The sequence below is a fragment of the Staurois parvus genome, unplaced genomic scaffold (assembly GCF_062004578.1).
Source record: "Staurois parvus isolate SC_StPar_1 unplaced genomic scaffold, SC_StPar_1.0 ptg000058l, whole genome shotgun sequence".
Taxonomy (NCBI): domain Eukaryota; kingdom Metazoa; phylum Chordata; class Amphibia; order Anura; family Ranidae; genus Staurois; species Staurois parvus.
This window is the reverse complement of record NW_028317854.1, coordinates 844337-862803: the sequence shown is the minus strand read 5'-3', so window position 1 is coordinate 862803 and position 18467 is coordinate 844337. Positions and strand designations below refer to the sequence as shown.

The 18467-nt window shown below is 40.3% G+C and overlaps 1 protein-coding gene across 1 annotated transcript in view; it reads left to right on the top strand.

Moving 5' to 3' along the window:
* LOC149469842 (multidrug and toxin extrusion protein 2-like) overlaps nt 1–18467 on the top strand; it is a 147634-nt gene that overhangs the window by 55922 nt on the left and 73245 nt on the right. Inside the window, exons 4-7 of the mRNA XM_089668440.1 lie at nt 2350–2498; nt 3330–3372; nt 14896–14940; nt 17934–18031. Of these exons, the coding sequence (XP_089524566.1) occupies nt 2350–2498; nt 3330–3372; nt 14896–14940; nt 17934–18031 (335 nt within the window). The remainder of the gene's footprint in view (nt 1–2349; nt 2499–3329; nt 3373–14895; nt 14941–17933; nt 18032–18467) is intronic.

Here is an 18467-nt window from a genome sequence, read left to right as displayed (position 1 = left end):
AAAGATAAAAAGGACCATAACGTTTCACGACACTTTAAAGAATATCATAACTCTGACCCTAGGGGAATTAAGTTTTGTGGTATAGATACGGTGGACTCCCATTGGAGGGGAAGCAATAGGGTAAAAAGTATTTCACAAAATGAGACTTATTGGATTTTTAAACTGAATACTTTGAAACCGAATGGTTTAAATATAGAATTAGATTTGAACTGTTTTATTTCGGATTTTTAATTTAATACTTATTTTATTTAATATTTTAATAAAATAATATTTTAGATTTAATACATTATATTTACCTTATAGGGAATTGTAAAAAAAACCCATATGTATTGAGGGAAGGTTATATGGATTCATGAAATTAACATGTGGACCCATGGAGGTAACATAATATAAGATTGACAATTGTAAAATTATAAAGGTAATAGAAGGATGATTTAAGTTATGAATTATTTGATGATATGTATTTGATTATAGTGTATTATTATAAGAAAAAAGAAAAAACATTTTATTAGGTGTTAGGATATGTGTCTGGATATACGGGAAAATGGTAGAGGTGTATATTGATATTGATATATATGTTATACGATGATATTTATGGATTTAAGTAATTGCATTTGGGGTTCTATAAGAAAATAGGATAGAATTAAGGTAATAATTTTATATAGGGGTTGTTCTATTTTTTGACCAGTAGAGGGAGTATTGGGTATGTGTAATATATTAATTTGCATATACTAATGGGGATAGATATATTCTAATGGATTTTAAAGAATGGTATAAGGTTGTGGCGCTGAGAGATTTTACAAGGTTGGTTTAAGGGGTGAGGTAGAATAATATGGAGTATATATATGTGTATAATTTATTGAGATGTATATATCTGTATGCTGGCGTCTTTATTCCCAATTTTATTGATGTTGTATATATAATGGCGTACTCTGTATTGTAAATGATATTATAGAGGCACAGGGTTTGGGATAAGATGCAAATAGCCTTTAGATTAGTTGCTGTAGTAAGGCGTAATGTAGATAAGTGTGGGCGACGTTTTCCAGCTTCCAAGATGGCGGTTAGAGGTGCCGTTAGTGTATGAAGGGCGGTACATAAGGAGTCGATGCGCAGATGTCCGTACCCTTCTGAAAAAGTCATAGGAAGTGACGAAACGCGTCAGTAACACGTGACGTCAGACGTATCGACACTGACCGGAAGTGCGATCGCGGCCATCTTGGAAGTGGGAACATGTGGCCAATGTTTCCCTAAACTTGTCTATACCTGTATCCCTATGAGGAGGAGCTGCTTCACCCAAATTTTAATGTGAGTTGCTAAATAAAGGAGGATATTGTTTGATCTACCATTTGTAACTGTGGATTTTCTCATGATGGAAATGGAGGAATAACCCTAACATTGGATGAAACCTGAATGATGAGATGTTAACCCGGAGTGGTGCTATGCCCTGTCATTTCTTTTATAGGGTAATTATCCATCAGCACATGAGTTGGAGAGTGTTGGTTTGGGTTTAAGGTGTACACTGATGTATACAGAGTGTGGTGATACACATTTGCAGTGATAATTTTGTGCTTTCACATATTGTGCAGTTGACACTTTGTGTGAGTGTCTTTCACTTATATTTATATATTTATTTTAGGTACACAAAAGAATATTTGCATGTGTATAGATACTCGCTTATAGAGTATACACATTTATATAGATTTTGCATGTTGCACAGTGAGTGGCACGTGTGTTTTAATTATTTAAAAGGTATGACACTATGTCGAGTTTTTTCTTTTTGAGGTGTATTGTCATCAGGATTTGCGGGTGTTTAGAAGGAAATTTTTGATGAAAGAAGAAAAAGAACAATTGCCTATACTTCTGGGGACTATTTTTGATATTTTTTGATATTTTGGACACTTTTTTGTATTGTTTGATGTGTTGATATATTTATTTTTATTTTTATTTTTTTCTGTTAAAAAGAAAAGTCTATATGCTGTCATGAAGGCATCAGGAAATCAGAAGATTATATTCTTACATTTCTGTAATTTTCCTTTGTTGGTGACAATCCATGGCACCATATGGACTCTCCCTAGTCTTGAAGCTATTTACTGTATAATAATGGTGAAACTTAATTTTTATTATTATAAATTGATCCTTTGTTATAACTGATCCCATGGGTTAGATGGAGGCATGCTAGCAACCACCATTCATATGCTGCCATGGATAGGCATCAGGAAAAGATAATTACAGAAATGTAAGTATGCAATGTTCCAGTATTTCCCTGGAGTTTTGTATCAACTTACACCAGTTAGACAAAATGTTATCTGGGATAATTATATCTCTGTATGTATATTCTCATTCTTTCAGACTTACGGCAGCAAGAATTTGAAGCGAGTGGGAACAATCCTGCAAAGAGGAATTCTTATTCTAATGCTGTGCTGCTTCCCCTGCTGGGCAATATTTATTAATACAGAGCGGATATTGCTACTTTGCAAACAGCACCCAGATATTGCCAGGTTAGTGGTAACTCCTTCTTTCTCTTATCTTACAAACAATATGCAGATAACAATTATTGCATTTACTGAGTTAAAGTAGAATTCCAATTTTTCAAACAACCCCTGCAGCTGTTTTTTAAAAATTCCTTCATATATTTTTGTCCTGCGGTTTGGGAGAGGTCATGTGATATTCTGAGATCTTCTCAGGATCCTCTTCTCTCTTTTGTAATGGTGGGTGGTCTTCAAGAAAGGTATTCTACAGAAAGGTGCTGATATTATGATATCAACTGAGCTATCTGGGCCTGGGCCAATATGGTGAAACTATGACTACCTGGGCTCACAAGAAGTGGGTTTATTGAGGCTGGCAAGGAGAGGCTTGCAGCAGGGTTTTTGTGAAGACAACATCGGAGACTAGGTGATGTTTACAACAATAGCTGAATATTTTATTTTTTAAGGAGATGGTAAGGTATTTAAAACAAAAGTAAATTGGAGATCTTTTTTAGGGGAAATAAAAACAAAAAATTGAAGTTTGTACAAAATATCAATCATGGATGAATGGTGATAAACTTTTGGTATATGGTCTCTCTGCCTGAGTTTTCTGGTGTTTTCAATGCTCCGTAGATTTTTACTCCCCCTTCTGTAACATGATGGGAATCAGTGCTGGTCACATTCTCTATAGCACAACTGTTTTGCATTTATCTAATATTGATATCAATACTGAAATCACACTTGTTTCTGTGCACTGAATAGGTGAGGAAGAGCAGTAACAAACATGTATGGTGATAAAATAAATGTAAGAAGAATAAATAAAGTATCCAAATGTTATTAAAACACATATGCATTCTTTTTCAGGTTAACAGAAGAATATGTGATGATCTTTTTACCTGCTCTACCTGTAAGTTTTATATTGTTACTGTACTATATCCTGTCTCCTGTGTCTGGGACCTGTTTATATATATTCACATTTTCCAGTGTAATTTGTTTTAATTAATTGTAGCACTGCCCCCTTGGAGTAGTGCTACAATTGGAGCTGTGCCATTTAGCTTCACCCTGCCCCCTTGAGGGCCGCTGAGTATTTTTTGGGTTCCCTGTCTCTCCTGAGCCTGCCTTGGAAGCCCAACCCCTGCTGACACCACCTTTGACCTTAAACCAGAAGGACCCCTTGGTAGCAACCACAAAATAAACTCACACACAGGTTATAGTGAACTGACACTTTGATTAGTTAAGCACAATAAGATGACAAGAAAATATGTGAAAGAAATGATAGTAAACACTCTTGATAAAGTTAAAGAAGGTTTGCAATATAGCACATTCAAATCAGTTCTTACTAGTTGTCCTGCAATTCAGAATTCAACTGTAACCTCAGCCCTGAGATATTTTCTCCCAAGCAAGCAGAATGGAAAGCAATTAAATCGACAGACTAACTCACTTTGGGACCTTAGGTACCGGTGGCCTCATTTAATTCTGAAAGTGGCAGAGCTTTGTAAAAGAATAGGTCAATGCCCTTTTAAACTGCAATATTCAATCTCCTGCGTGCTTGATAAGACCTTGGTTGGTGCACATAAAGATTCAAATCTTGCTTGATGCCAGAGTAGTAGTTCTCCAAAGTAAGTGAACATAAAGTGAGGGAAGCTGCTTTTGCTTCCGTCACTTTATGCTGAATTTGGATGGTGCCCCTTTGGCACAACCGGGAATAAACCAGGAATTTAGGCTGAGATTGAGAAAAGGGGGGGGGGGGCAGTGTACACTTCTCTAGTAGAATGGGAAGGCTCCCTATTTTTGTAAAGGCTAGAGATGTTCCTTAGTGAGTGTTGCACCAAAGCAGCTTGACTCGCAGGGTGCAGATATTGCAGTAGGCTCTTGTGATTTAGTACAGTATGTTGAGTAGGTTGCAAGGCAAGATGGGCCAAACAATCTAGGTTGTAGCACATGTAACTTGTAGAAAGTAGCATATTAAGCTGAGAAAAGTGTAACTGAGTTTAGCAATGTCCTTTGCAACTTTGATAATTTGAGGTATAGAGTTCTCTCACCTGATCCGTGGCTGCGGTCAGGTAGTGGACAGTTTCTCTGCAGATGAGGGCCCCCGTGTTCTCTGGACTCCTCTGACACCAATCACTCCAAATGACAGCACTCTGGGCTGTCCGTTCGCTAGACAGCCAGTCCAGCTTGCCAGTGGTCAGTGGTCTCCAACTCTTCCTCACGCCTTCACCCTCTCTGGCCCAGCCTGGACCTCCAGCTTCCCACACAGCTTTCCTCTCCAGCTCTCACTTTTTACCTCCTCTTCCAGTTCCCAGGCTTTGGTATGTATCTGCCCCACCCATCAGCTAGCTCCTCTGGGAAATGTAGTTTGTCAGCTACACAATAAAAAGCGAAGTACTGCTAGCAGCCTTCAAGTCCCACAATGCTTTTCTTTGGTAGAGTCTGTCTAACTGGGCTGCAGAATGCTGTCATCCTATATCCATTTAACATCCTACACCCAGTATTTCTGCAGAGTGTTACATAATATTGCTGTATTTGGTTTGTGTTCAACTTTTGTGTTACCAACGGTAGGGTGAGCTCTCAAGAGGAGCAAAGTTAAAGGAGTGGCTTGCATAGCTGTCAGCATTTAAAAAAAATTCCAGGTGCACCTTTTTTCTCTGTGTTTCCAGCAAGCCATCCTAGGTAGTGAATGAAGTTTAATTAGGGGTGGGGCATTCTTTTAAAATGCAAGTGATTCTGGGAGGTGATATATTGCCTCCTCACTATGAGTTTTAACCAGGGGCAGACTGACCATTCGAGCACTCGGGCACTGCTCGAGGGCCTGGGGTCAGTAGGGGGCCCCATGAGATGCCCCTGGTACCTTTCATTGGCTTTTTCATAGGCTTTTTTCGATGTGGGCGATGACACAGGGGCCCCATGATCCCCTATTGCCAGGGGGCCCCATGAGTTGTCAGTCCGCCCCTGGTTTTAACACTGAAAAGCCTGCATTACTGCAGATATAGGGGTGAAAATGGAGGTGGGGTGGTGAAAAGGAGAGCAGAACACTAGGCTCAAGACACTGGTCACTGGACCCAGGGCACAGGTCATTGCATTCAGTACACAGGTCACTGGACCTAGGGCAAGGGTCACTGGACTCAGGACACTGGTCAATGGACAAAGAATGCTGGTCACTGGACCTAGGACACTGATCAATGGACCCAGGACACTGGTCACTGGATTTAGAACAAATGTCACTGGACCCAGCAAACAAGTTACTGAGACCAGAAAAAAAGTCTCTGGACTCATGACATTGGTCTCTGGACCCAGGACACTTGTCACTGGAGCCAGGACATGGTCACTGAACTCAGGATACTGGTCACTAGATCAAGTGCAGGTCGATGAACCCTGGATACAGGTCACTGAACCCTAAGTGTGGCAGGCGCAGCACCCTTTGGTGCCTTGTGCGCTGTGGCATTAGAAAAATTATGCAATTACTGTTTCTTTGTTTGATTAGACTGACTTTACTCTGTAATTCCTCCAATGCCGCTCTATGGATGCAGTAGGTTTAAAGAGCACACCGAATACTTTAGTTAACTTCTTTAATAATTTCAATCTTCTTCATATAACTGCTTACAATGACTTATTTCTTTCATATTACAATGGTTTAATTCGTATTACATTGGGTTGATTCGATAGCTTATCTCGATAGGTTCAATAGATTTGATAAATTCGTTCTGTATATTTCGATAGATTGATAAATTCACTTGGATTTATAAATTTGTTAGATTACTCTACAGTAACTTGATTCGTAAGTTCGGTGGAACTACAAGTAAACACGTACAACAGTTTTTAGACACAGATCTACCTGCACTGTTAAACAATAGAGGAACACACAAGTGCATTAAATACCTATTTGGCCTTCTCTGCCTCCATGGAGCATCTCTGATTGGAGCTTTGTCTGTTTCCTCCTCTGTCTGGTGAGCATGTGTCTCTAAAATATTCTAGCAGGGAGTTTTACACAGGCATAAATGTGAAACTGGCTAGGATTGGTTAAGGCTCTGTACAGTGTGAGGCTGTCTGTGATTGGCTCACCTTATACTAACTCTTAAAGGCATATTTTCCTTTTCTGCTTCTGCTAACACAATTAATATAAAAATGTCATATAACAATCAAAGACATAAATCACAGCAATAATTCTGCTTTTGGCTTTAACATATGCACATATATACTGTACTGAGGTTATTGGCAGGTTTGGTATACACATATATGTGAACCATATTAACAACCTAGGACTGGTCTTAGCTGGCCAGCTACACTAAGCACAGGTTCCTGAACCCAGGACACAGGACACTGGATTAACGGCATGGTCTAGCAGAGGTTATTTAGCACAGAATGCTTTAAAAGTGCCTTACACATACAGTAAGGTAGGCCAGCCAGAGCAGGAGGCACATTCTCTCTCCTACTGTTTCCTCTTCCTGCAAGAGTAAAGAAGGCAGCCTGTGTTCAGAGAGGCATAGAGCATGCCATCTACCCGGGAATGACACTAGGGAGTCAATAAGACTTGCAGTAATGTTTTTGAACACTAGATGGTAATGATGCTATGATACCATCTAGTGTTGTTTCAGCCAGAGCTATACAAGATGTGTTGGTTTATATGGCACTATATTAATGGCACTATATGACTCCAAAACAGTGCTTTGTTGTAACTATGTGAGTGTGAATTAAAGCTTTGGACCCCTATTGGAGATCCGCGGTGTGCTGATGACATTTGTTTTGCTCTGACTTTCTCGGTCCCAGCCGATAGTCACTGCAGCACCCGTCTATACATACAGCCATCTTGTGACGCAGGAATGTGTGCTTTGGGATTTCTCGAACTCTTGATCTGCCCGGGAGTGAATAAGATCTTGCAGTAATGCTTTTGGACACCAGATGGTAATGATACCATCTAGTGCTGTTTCAGCCAGAACTATACAAGATGTGTTGGTTTACAAGGCACTATATTACTTTGCACACAAAAAAGTGCCTGTCTCCCAACTGCCACACGTTTGTTGACAGACAGATTGGATCTCCTGCACAGGTACAACTCAGTCAGGAGTCAGAACAATAGGGAGTTTCTATAATTCTCATTGACAGTTGTAAACTGAGAGATGTCTGCAATTCCTGGGGCACAGCTCAGGACGAAGACAGCGTGGGACAAACAAGTAAAAAGTGTGATTGTCCCAACAAATCTGAGGCAGTTGGCAACTACAGGCTTGTATTCAGCTGCAAAGAGGTTTGAAGTGGAGTATGTCAGTCAAGAACATATTTCATTAATTGGCCAAAGACAGGCAGTGTTAGGCAGCCCATACATTGATTGTTTTTTTTTTTCTTTCAACCAGCAGGTTGAACAAAAAAAATGATCCGATTCCTACATCCACATATTCAAAGTGGATGGGATAAACACTTGTGTTGTGATATAGTATTCTGACAGTGGGGGGGCCTTCCCTGTCATCAGAATACAATGATCAGTGTTAGCGGAAAAACCAACAGGCTGGTGGTACACAAGTTGATTGATAGATTGACTTGTGTACAACCAGCCTGCCCATACATGGAATGAAATTTGGACAGTCCCTGCTGAACTGGCTGAATTTTAATCCATGTATGTATGCCACCATTCGTAGCCTCGGCTGTCAATCACCAGGTCCCGGCCTCTGATCTCCACAAATTACCGACAGGGGAGAGACCTGTGCATAAACATCACAGATCTCTCCCTTGTTAGCTCCTGCAAACTGCTTTGTATGGCTCTGCATAGCAGCCTGGACCTCCAGCCCACAAATTCTGAAGCAGCTGTACTTCCCCCATTCACTGCCAACCCAGAATTCAGGTGGAAACAGCAAATTTAACTACTCCCCTTGATTTTTTGGAGCTGTTTTTTACGGAAGTTCTGTATGCATTGATTGTGAATCAAAGCAATTTATATGCACAACAATTTTTTGCTGCCAACCCAGATTCAAACCTTGGAAGACCATTCGCATGGAAACTCATTACGGTTTCAGAATTTACATTTTTTTTGGATCTAACCCTCAACATGGGAATTACTAAAAAAAATGAATTGCAGTTGTATTGGTCCACAGACCCGATTCATCATATCCAGTGTTCTCTGCTGCCATGGCCAGGCATTGATATGAAAGTATAATGTGTTTTATGCATTTCAATGACAATACACTCTGTCGTCCTTGGAGTGACCCTGAATTTGACCAGCTCCACAAAATTCAGCCGCTCGTAAATAATCTTAACCAAAAATTTGCAGATGTCTATACTCCCCAGCAAAAAATCTGATCTGATTGATGAGTCCCTCATTAATTTTTCTGGCCGCCTTGCATGCATTTAAACAATTACTCCCCAGCAAGCGTGCCAGATATGGGGTCAAGATGTATAAGACCTGTGTGGGGGCAACAGGCTATACATATACGTTTCAGATTTATGAGGGAAAAGATAGTCACGTGGAGCCCCCCGGATGCACAGACTACATGGGGAGCAAGATAGTTTGGGACTTGGTGTCATCCTTTTTCCATATGGAGTACCACTTATACGTGGACAATTTTTATTCAAGCGTACCACTATTTAGACATTTGCACAATCTTGGAACTGGTGCATGTGGCACCGTGTGACCTAATATGTGCCCACCATTAGAAGTGGGTGGATGCAAGGCGGTATATTCTAATGGTTGGCATACCAAACACTTTTTTCTGGCAGAGATTTCTTCTCTTTTTTTCATTCAGCCCACATACAAAAAAAAAAAGAACATAGAAAAAGAATATATACCCAACAAGGACCAGCAACGTACATCACTGGACTTTGAATGGTTGTACCAGGATGATGCCTACAGCTGCAGGCATCATCCTGGTATCATTTTTTTCAGCTGTCGATCGGCTTTCATGTAAAAGTGATCCTAGTGGCTAATTAGCTGCAGGATTGCTTTTACAAGCAGCAGGAGATGATCCCCACCCCTCCCTCGCTGACGGTCATGGCCTTCTTGAGCAGTCCCGTGCCATCGGGGAAACCTGAGAATGCAGCTGATGTTTCTGCCAGCTGACTATAAAGCTGATTGGCGACCAGAATGGTGCCAAATCATCTCTATAGTCTAAGAAATCGGAAGCTACGAGTATTTCATCACTTCAGTTTCGCAGGATATAAACAGTGCTATTTGTAAATTGGGAAAGCATCTGATCACACCGATCTTGGTTTGATTAGATAATGTAAGGGTAGAGGAGAGATCTAGAGTCTGATTTCTCCCCCAGATTTCTCAAAAAAGAATATATGACAATGCAAATTGAAGTTATAGGGGTTATTTGCATTCCCTGTGATAGCATTAAAAGCAATAAAAAAAAATGAAAGGGACAGTGTAAAAATAATTAGAAAAATCAAAATAACTTAAAAAAAAAAAAAAAGCACCCTCGCCCCCCCCGCGTGCACACACCTAGATGAGCAAGCTTTGACCATGTGACGGTATGTAAACAGCAGTTGCACCATGCATTTGAGGTATCGCTGTGAATGTCAGATCAAGGGCAGTAATTCTAACACTAGACCTCCTCTGGAAATCTAAAATGATAGCTTGTAAAGGCTTTTAAAACATTGCCTATGGATATTAAAAATGTATGCAATTTGTCGCGATTGCACGGGGCATGCACAGTTTTAAAGTATGTAATGTTTGGTATCTATTTACTCAGCATACCATTATATTTTATACTTTACCAAATAATTGGTAATTAGTTCTTCTTCAAAATTTTTGGTGTTTGATTATAGCGCAAAAAATAAAAAGTGCACAGGTGATCGAATACCACCCAAAGAAAGCTCTATTTATGTGAAAAAAGGATGTAAATTTTGTTTGGGTACAGCATTGCATGACTGTGCATTTATCAGTTGAAATAGTGCAGGGCAATAGCAAACAGAGGCCTGGTCATTAAGGGGGTAAATCCTCAGGATGGCAAGTGGTTAAAGCGATTGTAAAGGCAAATGTGTTTTTCAAAAACATAACAAACATGTCTACTGTATACTTAGCTGCTCTGTGCAATGGAAGTGCACATAGCGGCTGTGAACCTCCTCTTCTTGGGTTCCCCGCCGGTTCTTCTGGCCCCTCCTCTCTGTCCAGTGCCCCCACGGGAAACCGATTCCCAAGGGGGCACTCATGCGTGATTGTACCCGAGCCTCGCTGCTGCGTCCATTGACACAGACAGTGGGACACTCCCCTGTCCCCCGCTCCCTCGTCACTGACTTTGACAGCGCTGGGAACCAATGGTTCCCGGTGCCCCAGCAAAGCCAGTGAGACACAGAAGAGAAGAGTTGCAGGCGTGCAGGGCGCTGGATTGAATGCGGGCTCAGGTAAGTAAAAGGGAGGCTGAGAGGGGGGATGATGAAGCTTAAACTTTTTAACATATTGGAAGGAATGCATTAAGGTAACAAATGTTTAGGCTTTAGAACCACTTTAACCTCCTTGGCAGTATTCCCGAGTGTAGCTCGGGGTAAAATTTCAGTACCACAAGTGGTAACCCTGATCTACACTCAGGAATACCATGCAGCGCTGCTTTGCGATCCCTCGATTACTTACCTTGTCCTGTGCTCCCGTGATGTCCCTCCTGTAGTGTCCCCGGCAATGTAATCCGGCGGATGCCAGCATCTGTCATCTAGGTTCCGTCCCATGCGAGCGTCGGACGTACGGGGACGGAACGGCGGGAAATTCAAAAATGACAAAAAGAGACATTCACTAAAATCACTAAAATCACATAGTAAAACATTACTGTATCAAAGCATTTCACATACATTTTGTCCCGAGTGCTTTGTCCTCTGCCCTGCCTGCATTTTTACTGTTCTTATTGCCTGGAAACTGAGAAACGTCCATGGTGTTCAAAAAGCGTCCCTTTATGTCAAAAGTGGTTTTAGACCAGCTAGAGAACAGCGATAGTAAATCAGATGCACTTGCAGAATTGAGTGATAATGATTTGTGGGGAAATTCGTCATCAGACACTGAAAACAATTTTGCAACTTTGCTCAGTGATGTGCGAACTTGGTGCTATATTTCAAATTTCAGTGTTTTTGGTTTGATTATATTATTGAATTAAATTTATTATTATTATTTTTTATGATTATTTATTAAAATACAATTTATGATTTCGTGTTTCAAGTTTTAACCTACCCGGGATGTTTACTAGACTCTTGTTCGGACAGATTTCAGTGAGTTATTCCTAAGAATTACAGGCCTACAATATAAAACGCAAACTTTCCATGCAAAATAATGGTACCACTTTCAGCAACAAAAATCTGAAATAATCATATCGCCAGGGAGGGTAAAGCAGACTTTGCAACAGAAGCACTGTCATTATTAATGTGTTCTCTTTTACGCTGATATTAACGATAAGCTTGCCCTTAACATAATCCAATGCCAGTTCATCATCTGGACATGCATCAAATGTGCTTCATAAAAGTGTTTCATAACTTTCTGGTAAGTCACTAAGTAATAGTGCAGCAAAATAAAAATCATTTTTCTTCTGCTATACCTCTCAAGTGTTCAACCATTTCCAAGGTGTGCCTTATGTAATCCTACATATTGTGGCCTTTAATCAGCCTGGTTTGGTATAGCTTTCTAATCAAATACAGTTTATTGCTAAGATTAGCACCTTCATACAGGTTTTGTAATCCTTTCTACATTTCTTTATCACACTTACTTATACTGTATGTGATTTGATCATATTCTATGCTAAGAGAGATTGTGTTCTGAGCTTTTAGTCTTTCTCTATGCACTCATCTTAAGAGTGTTCAGGCCTGACTGCATGTACACATATCCATGTACCTTCTCTTATTAGCAGCGTTTTCATTTTGAATTTCCAAGACTGGTCATCTGGTTTGTCAGATTTGCAAATTAAAGCTTTGTTGTAGCTGTGTTACTGGCCATTTTCTTTTTTCCTCGTAACCTGTTAGAAATGCTGTATATAACCCTATAAAACAGACAGTGCACAGTCTACATCTGCTTTTCTGCTTCACTGCAACAAGGAAACATGAAACTTTATTCAGAGAAAAGACCTAGTTTACCATCCATGAAGTTACAAACTTCTAAACACTGCCATCTACGGGTTGAAGAATATATTTCTACTGAATAGCGATGTAATTGTCGCACAAAATACATGAACACTGTATTTCAACAGTTTCCAATTTTACCCTTTGCAGCCCCAGAGTGGTTCAGAGCAGGGCTTGAAAAAGCCGATTGCCAAATGCGAGGGGAAATCCTTGTGTGGCGAGCACAGATGGAGCGCTCCACGCCTCATTGTGAAGCCAAGTTCCGGTATCCAACTTCCAGCTTCTTCTTCAGCACCGCCATTACACTGGCAGCGCCGCTGAGGGGACAGGTGCTACCACTGTAATTCTGCAGAGTGCCAGGACTGTATTGTCATATGTTCTAGCACCTTATATAATGTGTTGTGGGTGCCTGCTTGAGAAACAGCCTACAACTTTGGTTAAGTAATAAATATGGAAAAGTTCCCTAATTAAGTATTTTCATTTGCCAGGTGCCCTTTTATTGTTAGCAGATTGTGCAATCTTTACTATTTTATAGGCAACCTTGATTGAGCGATTTTTAATCTCTATTTTTTAGGCAGCCTTGAGCAATACTGCATGTCATGGATGTGTTTGTAACAGCAGGGGCACTTTAGTATTGGAATACTTCCAGCGGAATTTTATGGAAAACTGAAGCGCTTAAATTGTATATAAACCCTAATAATGAACTTCTCTTTTTTGCTCTTTGTTGGTTCAATAAACCTTAAAGTGTTTTGCTATATTTGGTTGATGAATGCAAAAAGATACCTGTTGACCTTGCCAAAGACCTACTGAGCTGAATATTTCCTGCACACCTTTCTGTTATCAGGAAGATTTATTCTCTGTTATGGAACATCTTCCACCTATGTTATGAAGATGAGAGGAGTTGTTCCACAGTCTTTTACTATGATGACGAGTACAGTGAGTGAGCGTTGTCATCCTAGGACAGGAGGTATGGTACTGTTAGGATCATCCGGCAAATATTTAGAAAAGAAACCTGAAAAAAGAAAATTAATGCAGCTACCACATCTAAGGACTGATAAGCTGCAATATATTACATTTTGCTCTTGGGTTGAGATACACTGAAAGGGTTCCCTTTCCTGCATTGACCATAGGAAGCTGGATGCATATAGAAAGGTGCTTATTTTTTACTCATGTGGACTCTATAGGGATTAAGCTCTATGCAAGGGTTCTTTCAGTTAATGAGCACAAACATGCAAAGAGGAATAGTTAGAGGACTGTTGGTTGTTAATTGGGATTGCTCCTTACTGGTGGCTAGAGAGTGTACATATTTGTTATGCTTCTATTTCATTATTAAAAGGAGAAGTAGGGTCAAAGATCTTTTGGCCCTACTACTCTTGTGGGTCACAGGAGTGCACTTAGTTCTGCTCTCCTGTGACCAGTATTAAGTGGAGAGCAGGCTAAAGTCCTCTGTCAGCTGATGTCACTGAGCTGGTCCAGGGTCTAGAGAGATATTGACTTTAAAGTCGGGATCCACCTAGATTCCTGACTGGAAGCTGGCTCAACCTCTCAGCGAGCCAATGAGAGGCTGAGCCAGTCGCTCCCACCCCCTCCACAGCCTGGCACTCAAGTGAGGACTGAAGATGGAGAACTGAGTGATCAGCAGTCTTTGATCACTCAGTTCTCGGTCTTAGAGGCGGTGGGGGACAAGTGCTGCATTGCATCTACCTGGATAAGTATGTGTGTGTTTTTTTTATTCCCGAATTGCTCTTTTTAATTGTTTCAGTTACACAAAATATGTTTTTGCATCTTTTTAATGCCTTTCTTGAGAGATTTCTCCTCACTTCCTGCTATGCTGGCCACTGGCTCTGGGGCAGAACGTAATGGAAAAGTTGCCCGTGGAGACGTGGACAATAATAAAACCCCAACAGGGGCTATAATTTTTTTCCACTACACTAAAACATGTCCTCCTGTCTTTATTGGAAAAATGTAGGGCTCATGTTGGTGGGTGTTCTTGTTAAATGCTGCCTTTGCTATTGGAAAGCAAATGCATGCATTTGAAAGGGAAACAATGTTTGACAAGAATAGGCTGCGATTGACCTACTTTGCCTGCAGTTGAAATGCACCTTAACAGGGCATGCTGCATCCAAAGGAATGCAACACAAAACAGCACTCTCTGAACTGTTAAATTACAGTCAATACGATTTTTCTGATCTGCATTTGCTATATTCCAAATGCATGTCAAATCTAAGAAAACAATGCCTGTCAACATGAGCCCTTGCCCTCACGTCTGGCCTGAAGGATCACCATCACTGAAATAGGAAGTGAGGGAAAATCTTACACAATAGAGGCACAGGCAGTAATAATATTCTAATTTCTGTTCCACTATCTATGAACTAAATTTTACTTTATATGTTTCTAATTTTCATCACAGGCTATATTTCTTCAGCAACTGCAATTAAGATATTTGCAAAATCAGGTAAAAATTCTTGTAAAGTTGAATCTACATTCTCTAGCTGACATGTTATTTTTAGTTGCAGACAATTTCTCCTATTCAACCTTTTTAACTTTTTATATGTGTTTATTAGCATTATAAAAAGAGAGTGGTTTGGCTATAGGTTTTTCATTAATCTCTTGTCTTGGTGCTTGAGGTCTTTGATCCTTTAAATAAGTTCTAAAGGTAGAAGGTTTTTTACTTTAAGGCAATCTCTGCATTAAGGAAAGAAACGTTCTGTGTGCAGCTTCCCCCTTCACCACCCCCTCTTATACTTACCTGAGCCAGATCTTGATGCAGCGATGTGCACGAGCACAAAAGCTAATTTCATAAATTTCATTTAGAGCAGCGCTAATTTAAAGCAGCACAGTTTATTCATGAAATGGTTTTTGTACTCATTGTTTTGATTATATAGCAGTTGTTTTAATCCGCAGCAGGCAAATTCATAGGAATCATTTATTTACACATTTTATGCACTTTAACTTACCATTTCCTAGGCACTAGATCTTTTTAGTCTCTCTTGATGTGCATGAGCAATGACTCACTTCTCATTGACTCAGAGACCGCCATTGTCTCCTGCTGCTGTCAATCACAGGCAGTGAGGAGGGAGCGGGAGCGAGCCACTCCATTTGTGTGAATGAACACACAGAGCACGGCTCGGTAGAGAATCCTCATGAGTGCCCCAATAGCATTGTCTTGCTATGAGGGCACTCACTGGGAGGGGGGAGAGCTCAGAAGACGGTTTGTTATTACAAAAAAAAATAAAAATTATCCTTTACAATCACTTTAAGGCTTGGCTCACACTGCTGCGGCTTGGGATCCGACTTGTGAGACCCCAAGTCACATGACATGTGAAATCCCATGTTAGTCAATGAGAGCTCTCTTAATTAGCACTACTGAAGTTGCTCCAACTTTAGAAAAGGTTCCTGTACTACTTCAAGATGACTTCTATCTGACTTGTGCCCATAGACTTTAATGGAAGTCGCCTTCAAGTCCGATCCTCATCTATATTGATGTGATTTGGATTCAACATTACAGGAAGATTACCCAGGCATTCCCTGAAAGTTGTTTCAGAGTTGATTCAAAGTTGCTTCAAAGTAGTACAGAGTTGCTTCAAAGTCTCTTTAAAGTAGTACTCAAATTGCTTGGCAAAGTCGCACTGAAGTCATGCAACTTTCAGGTCACAGTAGTGTGAACCAAAACTAACAGACACAGACTAAAAGGCATAAAAAATTGTTTGGCTCTTCTAGCATCTAGCATCTGTTCACATATCTGCACTTATTTTTTAATCTACTTCTTCCAGTTTTATTCTTGTCTTTTTTATTATTGAAAAGAATGGCACAAAACATGCAAAAATGCTCTAAAATGTCCTGGAATTTAGTTTGAATTAAAATATGAATCAGTTGCTCTGGGTTATACAGTCTGTGCTTTTCCTTACCAAAGAACCCAGAAAACCTAAAATTAGCAACACATGAAGGACAGACTACTCATTGGTCAAGTTGTTTAGTTCCCTGGGATGGAGGGCATGGCTCATCTTCATCCCATTGGCTCTATTTCACTTACAGGTTCCATCACCTCTTCAGCCAAAAGGCCTGATCAGGAGTACATTTAACTTTACATCTTGTAAGGCCTTGTTTTCCTGGAGGTCTGTAGGCAAACCCTGTGTCATGTGTGAGGACCACATAATGGTGCCGTGGACATCCTAGAGAGTGCATCCTTGGAGCCTGCCTGAACATGCCACTGCTATGACTGCTGTTACCAAATCACTATCCACTGCCAACTCCAGCCAGTTGATATTATACCCCCAGGTAACTGTTGTGCTCACTGCCGTTTTAAGGCATATTCTAGTACCTCACTTGGGTGACACATTAATGAGGTGTGGTGATCAAAGGGGTCCAAAGGGTACAGTCCCAAAGGGCTGGCCAGACACCTCTGGTGTGGTTCAGAGTGTCCAACCGGAAAAGAAAAGAAGGGGGTGGGAGAGCCCTTATAGTGTAGTAAATTGTTACAACATCAGTTAGGATAAATAAATAAGGCATATGACTAGGGGAATGTTTCCACAATGGGCAGGAAAGAAATATAAAATGACTTGCAGCTATTGAGGCTGCAGTCACCCAATAGGGAGGGAAACATGCAACTTTCTGAGTGAGCATGTGGAGAAAACCTGTCTCCACAGAGGGTTGAGATGATCACTCTCTGTGCCACAGGGGGTTCCCATCCTGAGATCTCTGTGGGATTTTTAGGTATTTTAAGGAATCAGATACTGCAAACTGAGTTTGTGAAAAAGCTTCTCAGTTGTCCAATTGGCACGGACACACAGAGTAAGGTGTTTAAGGATAGGCGGGAGTCATCTATTTTGTATAAACATAAAGTTTCTTTATTGTAAAACAAATTAAATGCATTTTGAGGCTAAAGTTGCCACTTCCTCGGTTCAAGGTGATAACAATGGTGTTGATTGCAGTGTGGTGATGTCATCTGGTGAGGGTGGATCTCAGGAAGCCTTCCCTGGATGACATCACCTCAACACAATCAACGCCATTAATTCACCTTGAACTGAGTAAGTGGCAGCTTTAGCAGTGAAACGTGTTTTATTTTGTGAAATAAAGAAACTTTAACAGGCCTTGTCCTCAAACTCCCTTTACACATTCATGAAACGAATCTTGATGATCCAAATTATTGGTATAGTACAAGTCCACATTTTTTACATAAATATAACCAATTTAAACACCATGAGTCCCAATTCCAAATATTGGCATAGCTAATACATGCCCTGCACAATGAAAGCTAATAAGGAGGGAGTTACTGCGGTGCTACAAACTGTGTGTTGCTCCAAATAGCCTGGCCGACCATTCTTAGGACTTAGTACTTTGGTGCTATGAATAGCACTTTTACGGCTTTATAAAAGCCTCCCCTGGATTTAAAAAAAGCATAATGTTTTTTCATGCGGAATTATACAACTATACGATTTCCTTTTCTAGGGTATCATGTGGCCTCAGGTTTATATAGGTGTAGCAGCAAACATCATCAATGCTGTTATCTGCGCTATTTTCATGTATGTCTTCAAGATGGGATTTAAGTAAGTATGCCACATTTATTTTTAAGTCTCACTTTTATTTTGAGTGCACCCAAAGCTGATTATTATACAAAACATTTACCCAGTCATTTCACAAATGAACAGTAGTATTGGAATTGATGGATGGATTTTTCAACTTGCTGATTACTGTGATAGTGCCATTTAAACAGTATGCAGGGAGATATAAGGTGGGAGAAATTCAGAGTGTTCCCTTCCACTGATGACAATTTATGCTACATTGTTACATAGTTACAGTTGCAAGAAAAAGTATGTGAACCCCTTGGGATTACGCAGAGTTTTGGATGAATTGGGCATAAATGTGCTCTGAACGTCGTCTAAGTCACAACAATAGAAGAACACAGTGTGCTGAACATAATACTACACAAATATTAGATGTTGCCATGGTTTAATTGCACATAACATGTAAACATTCACAGTG